General features: G+C 33.2%; 2 protein-coding genes across 3 annotated transcripts in view; one reads left to right on the top strand and one right to left on the bottom strand.

Moving 5' to 3' along the window:
* The window catches only part of LOC136986768 (uncharacterized), a 90,621-nt gene that overhangs the window by 37,686 nt on the left and 37,685 nt on the right, over positions 1–15,250 (top strand). The gene's annotated exons all lie outside the window — the stretch shown is intronic.
* Positions 1,260–14,164, bottom strand: LOC136986787 (transcription factor MafG-like). Of its 2 annotated transcripts, none has more exons than XM_067284402.1 (3): positions 13,992–14,164; positions 6,128–6,160; positions 1,260–1,796 (listed from the first exon to the last, which is right to left on the bottom strand). In XM_067284402.1, the coding sequence occupies exons 1-3, from the start codon at positions 14,064–14,066 to the stop codon at positions 1,392–1,394; spliced, it is 513 nt and encodes a 170-aa protein (XP_067140503.1). In that variant the 5' UTR covers positions 14,067–14,164; the 3' UTR covers positions 1,260–1,391. The 2 variants fall into 2 exon arrangements, with proteins under 2 accessions (XP_067140503.1, XP_067140502.1); XM_067284401.1 differs by having other exon boundaries at positions 1,260–1,799.

Here is a 15,250-nt window from a genome sequence, read left to right on the forward strand (position 1 = left end):
GGAGTCCACGACCAGCGACTTTTATGATAAAGTAATTAACGACTTTGCGGAAAAAAATCGCCGAATAGTTGGTTTATAAAAACTTTAAAAAAGTTTTTCTATCATTGTTTGTATCGTATCAATTTGTATTGTGTGTGTATTATTCGTATTTTAGAACTAAAATACATAAATTGTTTATTTTTGTCATTTCCAGTTTTTGTTTAAAACTTTTATGGAAATGTGAGGTTCCGGACAGGTCTGACCCGTCACGAAAGACGCGAAAAAAAACTGTTAATTTAGAGAAAAATTTATTAGTTTGAAAAAACATAGGTAAAAGTCGCTTGTAGTCGGACACCCATTGTTTATATCAAACTGCCAGGCAGAAACCACAGATCGCGGAATGAAGTCGTCCTATGATCGGTGGAAGATCGAATTCGTCTTCGATTTTGACTTTTCTCACTCTCCAGGTAAGAGTCTCGTTACGTTTAGTAACGAGGGACCAACCACTCGGGAAGCGTGATTGAGGAAGAACGACCGATCAAAATGGACGAAAGAAAGAACGGAGATCGATATAATCCCCGACAATCGAAGACACCTGGCACTCGGTTAACGTTCCGAATAACCAGAACGCAGTGTGTCAACGCGCAAAAAAAAAAAGAAAAATTTCTCGTCTATTGTGCCAACCTGTAACCCGTGCCACTTCGGACTTAGACCGTCTCCCCGTGCCTTACAGACTCGTCAACGCCACTGTCCCGGGGTCATCTTCGATCGACCATCGAAGAACCACATCGACGCTCGGGACGTCCGAACCGCCGATTGTCCTAAAGCAAACTATTTTGTACATAGTATATGTTTATTTTATGTTAAAATAAACGGGTTTTGTCAGATACTTGTCTTTGTCTCTACAGCCACCACCCATGATCGAATGGACCCTAGACCATTACTGACGCGCAATTAACTGATTGCCCCTGGAAGTCGGCTTCTTACAGAAACACAACGCCACTGGATCAGACCGCACATTTCTTTGGTAGTTTGGGTCTAACCCAGAGAATGAGGCAAAGAACGTCGTCACAACTCTTATTACTCACAGTATCCAGGCCAGAATCTAATTCGATTATCTACGATTACAGGATAATGTACAATCGCGTTAACATTTTACTGACCAGAGAGTCAAGATTCGAATTAGGATCCCTCAAAGCAGCAAGATTTATTACTACGCGACTATCGGCAAAATGAATTTCAAACAACACTATTATAATACGGTTATTATTATTATTAAATCAACCTTATAAACAACTTTTATTAATTAAAATATAGTCCTTTTTACATAGATAAATTCTGCATACTGTACATTTGTTCGAAAAATCGATTGTAATAATATAACAGTGCAATAATAGTAACAAGGGATTACGTTATGCAAAAATACTTTTCATCGTTTCTTCTAAATCTAATGGTATTTTAATGTTATTCATGTCGGCGTGAGCCTTCAGCTTTCGGAAATTTTGTTGCACCTCGTCGATTTCTCTTTTAATTCTACTGTTTTCTTCCTGAAGTCTTCGAATGTCATCCAGAATCTTCCCTTTACTCATTTCCAATCCGTCTTTTTGTTCCATTCTCTTGTTTCGGCAACTGGCTGCGTAACCGCGATTTTTAAGAGTTCGACGACGCTGTTTCATTTTTGTGATCACATCCCTATTATAACCGCCACTTTTCAGAAGTTTATTCAGATCTCTTACGGAAAGTGTTGTCAATTGCTCGTCTGTTATTCTTCTGCTTTCGTCCAGTGTGAAACCATCCAAAGAGCTGTCGTCTTTCTCCTGCTGAAAGAAAACAACTTCATAAATATGAAACGTTCCATTAAATCACGAATCGAAAATTGTCTACGTTGCACGAAATAGCTTTACATTTTCCCTGAAGTGTATGAGTATAGACTTATCCATAACATTTAAGGCAATTAAGGTATTAACCTGCCATTCCTTGAGACCTGGGATCGAATCCAGATGAGCAAACAACCCAAGAATTTTTCACAGGTGGTTTTTATCCTAGATACATCAACCTCATCTCTCACCATCTGGCTATCCCATTGAAGGCAGATCTGGTTGAATCCACGATAAGTACGAAAAAAGGATCTTTTAGTGCCCATAGGACAGAAAGAGCAAAGAAAAAAAATCCCCAGTGTTGCTGACATTGCCAGATCCAGAGGAATTGCATAATAAATAATTATATTACTACTATACATTTCTCTAAAGAGGTTTATATCTCTGTTTGGATCGATTATCAATTTTAAAAACTTAAAATCTAACTATATACATTTTTCTAAGTGTTTTTGAGTATATTAAATGATTGGTACACTGTATATTTTCTGAATATTGACAGGAGAGCACGTGTCTAGTGCCCCTGAATCTATGCCTAGTTGTTGACATCGCAGGCATCTTGAATATTTATAACAGTTGTGTCTAAACATAGGCCAAGCAGTTAGGAAGCTTGGAGTCATTTTTCCTGACAGTGGTATTATTCTCTTATATTATTCTTGCTATTTGATAAGTGCAGTATTTTCGTTAACATCCTCTTCTCACACATGGATTTGTTGTAATCCATTTTTGTGCATTCAACAGTAGCAATATAAAATGAATATGTTCCTAATTTCAATGCCTTTTAGTGTTTTAAACAAATGTTCCAAAATTTCATTCTATCAAAATGCTTTAAACTGGTTTTTATATTGTGTTCAGTAATATTTTGTTCTGCAGAAAGAATTGTGAGTGACGTATAGGGATAGATATATTATGGCTAAGATATAATTATAGTGTGAACAAAATTATTGTGTAAATGTTATTTTTATGGTCCATGACTTAAGCTCAAAAATACAATTTGGTCCCCAAAATGAGAATGTTGGTTAGATTGGATTATTTTGGCACGAGGGCCATTTTGACCGAGCTGCATCACAAAAAAGTTGGACCATCCTAGTTTATAATATTAACACAGCTGTTTAATGTAGAATATACAACTGTTCCTAAAATATGACAAAATGATTTTGTAACTCTAATAAAAACAAGATTATTCCACAGAAGTATAGTTTTTACATTCAATGCCCACTAAGATAAAAAGATACAAAAGAATCCCAAAAGCATACAAAGAATGCCTTGTACCCTTTACTGTCATTCTGTAATTGGATCCAAGATAATGAAAATCATAAATATTCTTAGTATTTTTAATCAGATAAACACACTTTTTTTTTGCCATCCTCAATTTTATCTTCATATAATTACAACACTTGCATAACAATAAAAATTGTAAAATGCCAGTTTTATATTAAATATCATTAAAAAGTAAAACATATTAACACATTAAATACCTAAACAACCAGTCACATTGTACCGACCATTCATACAAAGCTTCAATCATTTCAAGCTTTCTTTGGAAGCATCATTGAAGGTTGATCCTGCATCATTGGATATGTACAATTTACACATTTCATCTTACATGCAGCTCTTATACTTTCATATTATTACATGAAGCAATAAATTAACATGTTAAATCTTAAATTATATCTTAAAACATATAGTTCAACATCATTATATTTATTTTGTAATTTCATTGCTTTTAAGTGCTTTTATGGAAAAATTTGTGAAAAGTTTAAATATTAGCGAGGTTGAGGCCGAAGTTTTAAGTGCGAAAACGTGCACGTCGGACGTTCGGCGCAGCTTTCCTGTAAGCCTAGAAGTTTGACAATGGTGTTTGGAAAGTCAGTGAAATCGTGCTCGACATTCCAATCACCATTGTCAAACTTTTAGGCTTACAGGCTAAACGTCCGACGTACACGTTTTCACGTTTAAAACTTCGGCCTCAACCTTGATATTAAATCTTCAAATTAAATTTTTTTAAAAATACTATTAAAAATATATTTCTTTATTCATACACCCATTAAGAATTTTTCTAAACCAATCTCCCTAATTTCTTTTAAGAAATTAAATGCTCAATATGGTCAAAAAATCAACACCAACATTTGATATGTCTCCTGCATTATTATTCAGTACGTCACTATAACACTATAAATATAACTCATACTAATCGTTAATCTGAAATACAAAAAGCATCATTTGCTTTAAAAAAGACTAAAGCTTAAAAAAATATCAAAAAAACAAGTTCAAGTACTTCTAGATTTGCATCTTCCTTCAGAAACGATTAATGAAATTAATGATTAGTATGAGTTATATTTATAGTGTTTTAGTGTTTGTTTGTTTTATTAAGTTAATGCAACGTAACACTTGAGCGATCTGCCTAGGGGGATGCCTTCCGAGAGGTCTTTTAAAGTTAACTGGTCCCTATTTAGGCCTTATAGACATAGAGAAAACCCAGAAAACTATGTGGTCGGCCTGTTCTGGCCAGGCGCAAACCCACAACCGAACTTCCAGTGTTCGGGAATCGGAATCGCTTGGCCACTGGTGGGCCAGTGTTTTAGTGACATACTGAATAATAATACAGGAGACATATCAAATGTTGGTGTTAATTTACAAGGTTTTAATTTTTTCCATATTCTAAATTTGTGATCTTTTATGCATTATTTGGTTGTTATGATTTCAATTCTTGATTTTTTGGTTCTTTATTTTAATTATAAAGGTAAGTTGTAAAAATATACAATATAAATTTCTGGCAAAAATTATCAAAATAAATGTGTATTTACATCTTGATTAGTATAATATGCTTATGTTATGTTATATTTTTAAAAAATTTTGTGTATTTTATGAACCTTTTTAGATTTCATATATTACTACATAATTAACTGTATGTACTGTACAGTGTGTCCTTTTCTGCTGTATTATTATTATTTTAATACAAGATTTAGTTGCAGCATATTTAATAAAGAAGCACTGTTAAATGTTGTTTAAAAGATGAAGTATTGCTAATTAAATAGGACTTTAAAAATTATCGTATTTTACGGACTATAAGACGCACCTGAATTTTGGAGGCAATTTTTCGAAGAAAAAAGTGCGTCTTATAGTCCGTAAAAGACGGTATTTCTTATTGAATAATTAAGATGAACTGTGAAGGTTGAAAAATATTTCTAAAATAAATATGTTACTAGATCCTAAAGTGTATATACACACACACACACACACACACACACACACAAAGGAAGTGCTATAAGTCTGGAACAATAGGAGTTGTGTTGATTTTTATTTATTCTTTTACAGTAAAACATAATGCTGAGTAAGGAAAAAGGAATTCAAGTTATTTCAATTGTGGGGACCCACAGTCAGCAAGAAATTGCTAAAGAATCTAAAAGGATGCATTCAGATTTTCCACTAATCATGTACTGTACAGTTTAAATGCATCCTTTTAAACTCTTCAGTAACTTCTCACTGACTGCTGGTCCCCACCATCAAAATCACTTAGATTCCTTCCTCTCTACTCAGTATCATCTGTAAGCTAATAGAGAGATTGCGGCTGAAGTTTTCATATCAAAAACGTGAAGGTCAAATGTTTAGCACAGCCGTCTTGTAAGCCTAGAAGTTTGACAATGGCATTTGGAACGTCGCACACAGCGAGTAGAAGTTCGGCTTAAACGTCTGCATTTTTCTGCATTTTGGGTTAAATTATGATGTATTTTATTAAAATAATGATTATTTAAGCACATATGAATAATATTGTAAAGAAAAAGATGATTTTAATCCAGAAATTATTTAATTATTGAATTTTTTTGCAAATGATGTGAAGTGCCTATAGAATTTTTATATTTGTGTTCATAATAGCTCATCATAACACTGCAGAAGTAGGTTTGTTCTTTCATTGTATCTTTTACCATCAACAACATAATTCGTTTGTAAACTTCTAAAAATAGTTTAATATATTTATTTACCTTTGCTTATGTGGCGCGACATGTTTTGCTTGGAGTTCAAATGTCAAACGCGTACTTCTGCTTGCCGCACAAATTTAAAGTTTGAACTTCAGTCGCATTCTCTCTAATACAAATGATAATGTAATTCTAAGGTTGGATTCTGCATATAATTATGTAATTGTGTAATGTTTATTGGTGTGAACTTAAAAAAAAGTATAAACTTATGTATACATAAAGATAATCATTATTCATAGTAAAATGTTATAATTTATAAATAATAGTATTAAAATAACAAGTAAAAATTTCTTTAACCTGATAGCTTGGCAATGGTAAGTGTTTCCAATCCTAAATGTAATAAAGAATATAAATTAATAAGAATTTCAGATTAGAATAAAAATAAATTTAAACTGTAATATTTTAAATTAGATATAATATTTGCAATTGCAAACAATAAGATAATTTCATTTGTACTAAACGTTAACATATTAACAAAACCTAAGTGTTAATAAGCAATATATTTTGCAATTTATAAAGAAACAGATTAAACAGTATTTTTTAAATACATTGTAATAATAAAATTGAGACAAGAGGAAAAATTATCAAAAAAATAGTGACCAGTGATAACACTCAGTTTCCATTTGTATTTTGACTTTATTTCATAAAAATTATAATTCATTATTCAAACTGGAATTTGGATTTACATCATTTGAAAAAAAAAAATGAAAAAGCCAGAGGGGGGGGCAAATGCCCGAAACGCACAGACGCAGCTTCAAATTAGGAATATTAAAAGGATATGTTAAAACAAAACTAGAATTAGAAATATATAACTTAAAGATTTATTAATAATAATTATGTTATTATTTTTAATATTAATTCATCTGGCTTTTTTTTTCTGTATTCTGTCAAATAAATACTGGAAATTGTTAAATAAAATATAAAATATTGATTTAATCATCCAAATTTGTTTTGTCGCCTTCAAAATTGGCCCCATTTGATGCAATATACTTCTGCCAATAAATAATCCAGTCATGAAAACACTTCTTATAAGCACTTTCTGGTATGGCCTGCAGCTCCCTCTGTGAATTTTGTTTTATTTCTTCAACTGACTCAAAGAATTTTCCATGAAATGCTAATTTGAGTTTGGGGAAGACGAAAAAGTCACACGGAACCATATCTGGTGAATGCAATGCTTGGTTGATTAAATTTGTTGTGTGTTTTTAGTTAAAAATTTGCATACAAAAATCAATGTTTGAGATGGCGTGTTATCATAAATCTGGCCTTTTCTGACAAATATTCTCTCTCAAACACCTCATAACACCCAGGTAATATTGTTTGTTGACTGTTTATCCCTCTGGAAGAAATTACAAGTGGACAACATCACGACAATCAAAAAAAACAGTCAACATGACTTTGATGTGTGTGTTTTTTTTTTCTTTTGGTTTTGGCTCATTCTCAAAGCACCATTGTGGAGCTTGTTGGCTGGTTTGCATGTCAAACTCATAAACCCACATCTCATCACCTTTTATGATGCATTTCATGTGGAGGTCTAAATTGGCTTGTTCAAACATGTCTTCAGCAGCCTTTTTCTGGTGCTCTTTTTGAAGAAAATTCAGCTCTTTTGGAACAAGTCATGTTGCAACATGCCCAAAATATCAACTAAAATGGTGCAAATGAATTTGTGAGACATGTTTAGATTCTGAGCCATCTTTCTCAAGCTTGAATGATGATTTTCCATCACCATTTCTTTCACTTTGTTTATGTTTTCTTCAGTTTAAGAAGCTGAAGGTCAACCAGAACAATGCAAGTCTTCCATCGCTTCTTGGCCATCTTTAAATGGTTTGTACCACTCATATGCACGTGTTTTGGATAACTGACTCACTGTAGGCCTTCTGCAACATTTTCAATGACAAGCCCAAGAAATTTCGTCGACAACACAAAATTTTAAACAAACTCTTTGTTCAATATTTTCGTCCACATTGAAAATCACAAAGCACACTTCATGTTCGATGACAAAACTAACAGTTGTAAATAAACTGGTTGACAGATGTGTTACAAATTCACGTGACAATTAAGTACATTAGTACCAACTTACAGCAAAAAGTTTGTTTTAATATCTTTTACACAGGCTTTCAAAATGGACAATTTCCAGTATTTGACAGAATGTATTATAAGCTTCAGTTATATGCTAGCTATTAAAGTAAAAAATGCCAACTATTTAATTACTTAAGTGAACTTTTTATAGTGTATTCTATTTTATAAGTTTTGGGACTTGCTAATTTTAATAACATTAAATACTCAAATGCAATAAACAAGTCTGATGGCCAGATGGCCAATTAATAAAAATTGGAAGTCTACCACCAATTTTCTTGAGGTTTTTCACCCATCCAGATTTGATCTTTAGTATCCAGAATAAAAAACAGATGGGTGAAAAACCTCAGGAATTTTTTGGGGGTGGTCCAACTAGATATGTCCCCATCCCTCATCGCCTGATAATATTCACAAACTTCACTAATCTAGAAACCTGGCTAAAAGAATTAAAGAATTTAATGTCAACATTTGAGACGAAAGATCAAGGAGAACTTAACTATTGTCTCGGAATTGAAATAAAAAGAGAAGAAATCGAAAGAATGGAATAACAACTTTAAACCAAAAAGGTTATATATATGATAAACTAAGAAAATTTCACACGCACGGTTCAAACCAAGATTTAAATATTATAACAATTTTTTTGCCTTTGTACCTAAATTTAGAGCTTTGAAAACTTACAAGCTTATAAGAATTACAAATATTTAATATAATTTCCCACAAAACATATAAATTATGTCTGTACTAACTGTTGATTTGTAAACATTACACAGGAGGTTTCAAAAAAAATTCATAGAAAACCTGAAGGTCAAGATGTAACATCTGAATAAGCATATGTCTAAGGATGATTTCACACGAGTGGTCAACCCAACTGGAGTTGTTCCAAGTCATGTTTGACATGTCAACAGCAATAGTAGCAATTGGACAGATTTTAATAAATATTCATAGCTGAATTGGAACAATTGGTGAGCTATGGATAGGTTTAATGGTGATGTTGAGACTTAAAGTATCCAGATATATGGTTGAAACCAAAACTGTCTTGTAAATACAAATACATAGCAGTGAGCATATTTTTTAAAAATATGCTGAAAAGTCATCATTCAGCAAATTACTATAAATCATAATATAATGAAAATAAAGTGAGTCTTCATATCTTTCTTAGCAATGAAGAAAGGCAAAATAAATGGATTAATATGAAAGGAATTAATGATGATATAGTGATTGTCCACAAAATATATTTGTGTAATGAACATTTTTCAGGTAATTTAAGTTATAACTATGATTATTAAACATTATTATTAGAATAGTAAATGATTATTTTTCTGCATTTTTGTAAAGATAATAATTAAGGATTCATATCCCATTATATATATATATATTCTTTATTACTAGAATTGTCTCTGTTCACTCTAAAAATCGCTGGTAAAATATTTGGTTCAAAAAGTATGCATGTTCAATTAAACTAGAATTCTGATATTATATACTAGGTCTCAAACATTTTGGTGCCCACCACTGAACACTGGTAGCTGGTTACAGGTTTGCGCTTGACAAACAATTTGGCCATGTAGAGTTTTCTGGGTTTCTACACTTAATCTAACACCTAAATAAAGATCAGTTTCCCAATGAAAGTCATTCCAGAAGGTATCCCCTTGGCAGATCATTCAACTATTGTATAGCCTTATTCTATCATTCCAATCAAAATGTTTTTAGAGACTTTTTATATCAATTTCCTAGAAGTGACATAACTTTACTATATTTCTCTTTTACACATAGTAGGGATCAGTGCAATATAGTATTGTCAAACATAGTTACTTTTGAGATATGATCATTTGAAAGTTTTAAAAAAATGTTTAATTTATACATTGGGATTAGATGCTGAAACTACTTTCATTATGAAGTCTTAGGTTATTCTGGAAAACTTTTACAATGTAAAGTACCAAAATATACAGATATTTTCATAACCGGCAATGTGTTTGTCGGTTAGCACCTTATTGCACCAAGTGATTGGGCATTAGGTTTGGAAAGGTAAATGAATGAATGAATGATGCACACGTTTGTTCTACGTAAGTACACATTCTAATTTAACATTGAATTCATTATTATGAGTGTTTACAGTTAGATTTGCCAATATTAACAGAATGAATGATTAGAGAACAGAATATAATGGCAGTATGGCAGTTAATTTTTGCCAAGTACTAATCATTATCATCAAGTCTGTCCTCATTTTCAGCTAGATGTTCATGTACTTTGAGTAATAAGATTTCTGTATATTCATGATATGCTGGTGGAATCCATTCTAGAAGTGACATTACTTCTGCAAATTTTCGATTATCTATAGAAACTTGTGATGAATATATAAGTTATAAATCACAAACTGAAATTTGTGAATGAGGGTAGCCATTTCTTGGGAGTACACTGTGTCAACAATGATAACTCATGGTGGTAAGTGTAACCACTTGTGGAATGTCTGGTATTGCCGAGTCAATCGGAAACACAGAGGCACTTAAAAACTGGAGAGGTTGTTTTGAATCTGCTACAGTTTTCTTGGGTATTGTATTACTCAGTATACTAAAGATTTTAAAGTTGAACCGCTACAGCATTGTAATTTTGAATTTCTTGTTTGTATTAGCATTTAAGATCACATTTGACCAGTCTTTGGTACACAGAAGAGCAGTATCTCCAAGAATACAACTCTACGTGACCAAAATCACTGTCACACAGTTGTGTATATACCACAACTGGAAAGTGATGTTAAATATGCTTAAATTTACCTGACTGCACCAGTGCAAAGTAGAGGGAAATCAGAATCCACTTTTCATTTTGCCCTTTGCAATTATCATCAATGGCATGAAGTTTCCGAGACTGCACATTGTTTTGTGTTAAGTAATTCAGCAGGTGACTTGTAATTTCAAAAGAACTACATTTAGCAATACTTTCATTCCACAAAAACAACTGCCCAATGTCTGTGACACAATTATGTATTCCACAGTTGTAACTCCACAGTTTTCTTTTGTAGAAAGCAGGCCCTACAGTTAATTTTGGAGATGAAAGTGTTTGATGAAAGTTGACATAACAATATGACACTTTTCAGGATGTGATTAAGCTAACTAATTTATTTTTTAAAAACTATTGTTCGTTTATTTGCTTTCTCCTTCCATTTTGATGTAGGTTAGCACTTTATTGCTCAAAAAAAACAAATGGCAGTTAATATTGATTAGAAAAAGGATATAGATTTAATACTGAGTCACGTAAGCTCATATCACAGCCATGAATTGGTAGTACACACAATTATTCTACATAACTGGCTCATTAAACAATCTGAATTTTGATGAAAGTGAGGGTTAATGCCTTATTGTACCAACTCATTCATATACATAACATTTTAATATATTATGTTTTGTTAAAATTCCTAGAGAAACCAATTATATCATCTTTAATATTTTCACATTTATCTGAAAACAATATCAAGAGCCAAGGCAAATATAATAACTAAATAGAAAGGTGACTGAAAGTAATTGTAGGCTTCAAGAATTCCAATTTATTGTTTTCTGTGAATGTATATGTGGATAATTTATTATATAATTACAAGGTAAAACCCCAATTATCCAAGGTAAGATGAATCGACACGACCTTGAATAACCAAAAATTTGGATAAAACGGTCAGCCACCGTCCTTTTTAAATTAAAAATTACAAATATAAGAGATTTAAAAGGTAAGCTTCTTTTTTCTATCTTAGTGAATTTAATCATACACAAGAACAACATTGTTTACACCAGGGTTGTCCAACCTTTTTTCCTAATGGGTCAAATTAGAAATTTAGGTATATTCAGCAGGCCACAAAGGTACTTTATATAAATATATGCTTTTGAAAAGTTCAAAATGTGAATATCAAATTTTAATACCAAATATATATGTAATTACAAAAAATACTGTATTATTGACAGTAAATAAAATTATACTTAAACAAAATAAAACAATGTGAATGTATGTCTCTTTAATCCGAATGAATCAATCCGGTAGACTTCCTCACAGCTATTAGGTTAGGTTCTTCCAATAAAGAAGAACCTAACCTAATAGCTGTGAGGAAGTCTACTGGATTGATTCATTCGAATTAAAGAGACATACATTCACATTATGTATATACAGCTACCACATCTGACATTGAGAAAATAAAACAAATTCAATGCAATTTTTGACATTTCCTTTGTTTTATAATATTGTCAATAGTGAGGTTGAGGCCGAAGTTTTAAACGTGAAAACGTGTAGTCGGACGTTTGGCACCGCTTTCCTGTAAGCCTAGAAGTTTGACAATGGCATTTGGAATGTCGAGCATGATTCCACCGACTTTCCAAAGGCCATTGTCAAACTTCTAGGCTTATAGGAAAGTGGTACTGAACGTCCGACGTACACGTTTTCGCATTTAAAACTTTGGCCTCAACCTCGCTAATATCCAATTTTATGATACTAGTCTCGATTCTAAGAATGATAGTTAAATGGGAATTGCCTAACCTATTTCTTTCGGCAGCTTCGTTGTTCTTTGTGCACAAAAAGAATTGTTTACAACAGTATGCACTACCCCACATGCATAACAGTTTCCTAGATGAAACGACGATTTCATCAAATTCATTGAAAGAACGAACTTCATAGAATTCAAGAATGGAATGTTCTCTGTGATAAGTGTTCAAAGATTCCCTGCTTTGAAGTTCAATGAGTTCTAGCTGGTATTTGGCTGGTGCTTCCACATAATTAAATGAAAATGGCTCATTGAACAATTATAATTCAGTTTCTATTTTTCAGAAGTCAGAAAATCTGGTTGTTAAATCTTTTAATGAAACTTCACATAATTTACTTTTTTTTTCAAAGTTTACAAGAAATTCTTCTTTTCTTTTTTAATAAACTCTGAAAATGCACAATTTGACACTGCAATCTTTTTCATGACAAAATAAGGCAGATAATGTTATTGCATTATCTGCCTTATTTGTCTTTTGTAGTGTCTTTTTTTATCTGCCTGACGAAAGGTGCCCATTCTTTATCACTAACATCAGTTCATTACAAATATTTTTTAAACTGAAACAATCGAAATTAACAGACTATGCCACCAACTTTTTTGATTGACCAGTTACAAATTATGTCACCAATTACATCACTACGACGTTAAAGTGTATCCAAAGAAACGAAAATAATTTTTGCAACATATTTTACCAAAATAAATGAGAATGTACCTAAAAAATTTAGGGTGCAGTGGGCCATGGGTTGGACATCCCTGGTTTACACTCTAATTTCATCACTGTCTTATTGAAATGTTACAATTTGGAACACAAAGCAGAAATATGTTCTTTACATTAGTCTCTCATCTGGTTTCTTATTTACATCAAAAAAAGGAGGTAAATATGTCTTAGCAATGGAACAAAAGCTTAAATATTTTCAGATACATGTGAAATCTTAACCTTTTAGATTCTCATAGTTGTCTTAGATACACTGGTGCAAAAAACTCAAGCAACAATTGTTTTTTAGCCATAACTCCACAACAAATCAACCAAGAGACACGAAATTCAGAATACGGAGATGGTATTTTGTACTTAGAGGTGGAAGAAAGCATACTAGCATAAAAATTAATAGAATGCATACAGTACAGAATCAAAGCCTTCTAGTTATTGTAGTCTTGTACCCCACACACTTTGCGTGCCCTCGCGTCATCTGCGACGTCTTCTTCCCGCACATGAATCACCTTTCTAGCAAATAGAAAAGGGCTTGTTGCCGTTGGTACGACGAATGCCAATTCGTCGTACCAACGGCAACAAGCCCTTTTCTATAATTTCATGGATGTCTGCTTAAAAATTACAGTTGTGCACGCCAGTGTATCTATAAATTTACATCTATTCTTTGTAATGTAAAGTTTAAATTTTGAAGGACTTAATTTACTTTTACACAAGATAATATTCGAAACTAATCATAAAAAAATGGCGAAGACGGAAAACACATACTTCCCCTTGTGTGTATCTTACACAATGCGTATGTATACTGTAGTGTTGCAATCGGCCATCTCGCGTAACCACCTGTTTGTTTACCAGTGAATAAATTAAACACTTACCATTTTACCGTCTTGTTTAGATTTCATATCGTTTCCAATGTCTAATTTCCATCCAATTTCTCTCCTGTCTCGCATAGAAAATGGCCAAATTCGATATTATTCTCGTAACGTTATTGCTAAAAGGTAATACGGATGCAATTGTTTTCCAGGTACATATGTTTCGCTTAAGTGTTGCCAACTCCGGAAACTCTTATTTGGGTCAGAGTTTTGTTTTATTGTTCGAATGAACAATATAATTGTTTTTTAATATTAATTACATTTATTTATGGTAAATTTTATAAAATATTTTATTAATTTTTTATATTATATACAAACCTTTTATTAATATTTTTAACTCTCCGCCCTGTGGGCTTTTTTTTTTTTTTTTTGTAACTCTTTCCGCCCTGTGGGCACTAAGAGGGCCTCTTATAGCAAGCCCATTATGGGTTCGGCCAGGCCCACAATGGGGCGGCCGGGTGGTGAGGGACGGGAACCGACGTATCCGGATGCACCACCGCCCGAAAAATTCCTGGGGATTTTTCGACCCGTCCGGATCCGCCCTGTGGGCACTACGAAGGCATCTTTTAGTAAGTTCACTATGGGTTCGGCAGGCCCACAACGGGGCGGCCGAGTGGTGAGAGGACCGACATATCCGGACGGACCACCTCCCGAAAAAATCCTGGGGATTTTTTATCCGTTCGGATTCGATCCCGGGTCTCCCAGAGCGGTAGGCTGCCACCTTGACCGCTCGGCCATCCGCCCTTCTAATGTTTTTTTAACTATTTCCGTTCTGTGAACACTTATAAGAACATTTTCCTATACTAATCATGGAGGCCAAGAGGCCTAACACACCCAGATGAGAGGCCAAGAGGCCTACAAATTTAAATGATGTAAGGCAGTCAATGTTAGGACGTCTCAACAGTTGTATGGATTAGAAATGTGAGAATGGCAGCTACTCTGAACCAGTGGCGTAGCGTGGGTGTCAGCCGCCCGGGGCGGAAGAAAATTTCGCCGACCCCTTATTTAGGTATCTTAATTTAAAAGACTAAAATATACAGTAATTCTAAAGAACTTTTCAGCAAGAACAATCATCATTATTGTGTATTGTACAGGTTCAAATTTTTACAAGATATTATTATTTATTGTAAAATTTTGCCGCCCGGGGCGGGCCGCCCCTGCCGCCCCCACTACGCTACGCCACTGCTCCGAACATCTCTCGTGTAAGAAAGTAAAATAAAATAAAATAGTTTCCAACTCCTTTCCTATGATTTTGTGTCCTG

Source organism: Centruroides vittatus, unplaced genomic scaffold (genome assembly GCF_030686945.1).
Source record: "Centruroides vittatus isolate TY-2023 unplaced genomic scaffold, ASM3068694v2 scaffold_1172, whole genome shotgun sequence".
NCBI classification, from domain to species: Eukaryota; Metazoa; Arthropoda; class Arachnida; order Scorpiones; family Buthidae; genus Centruroides; species Centruroides vittatus.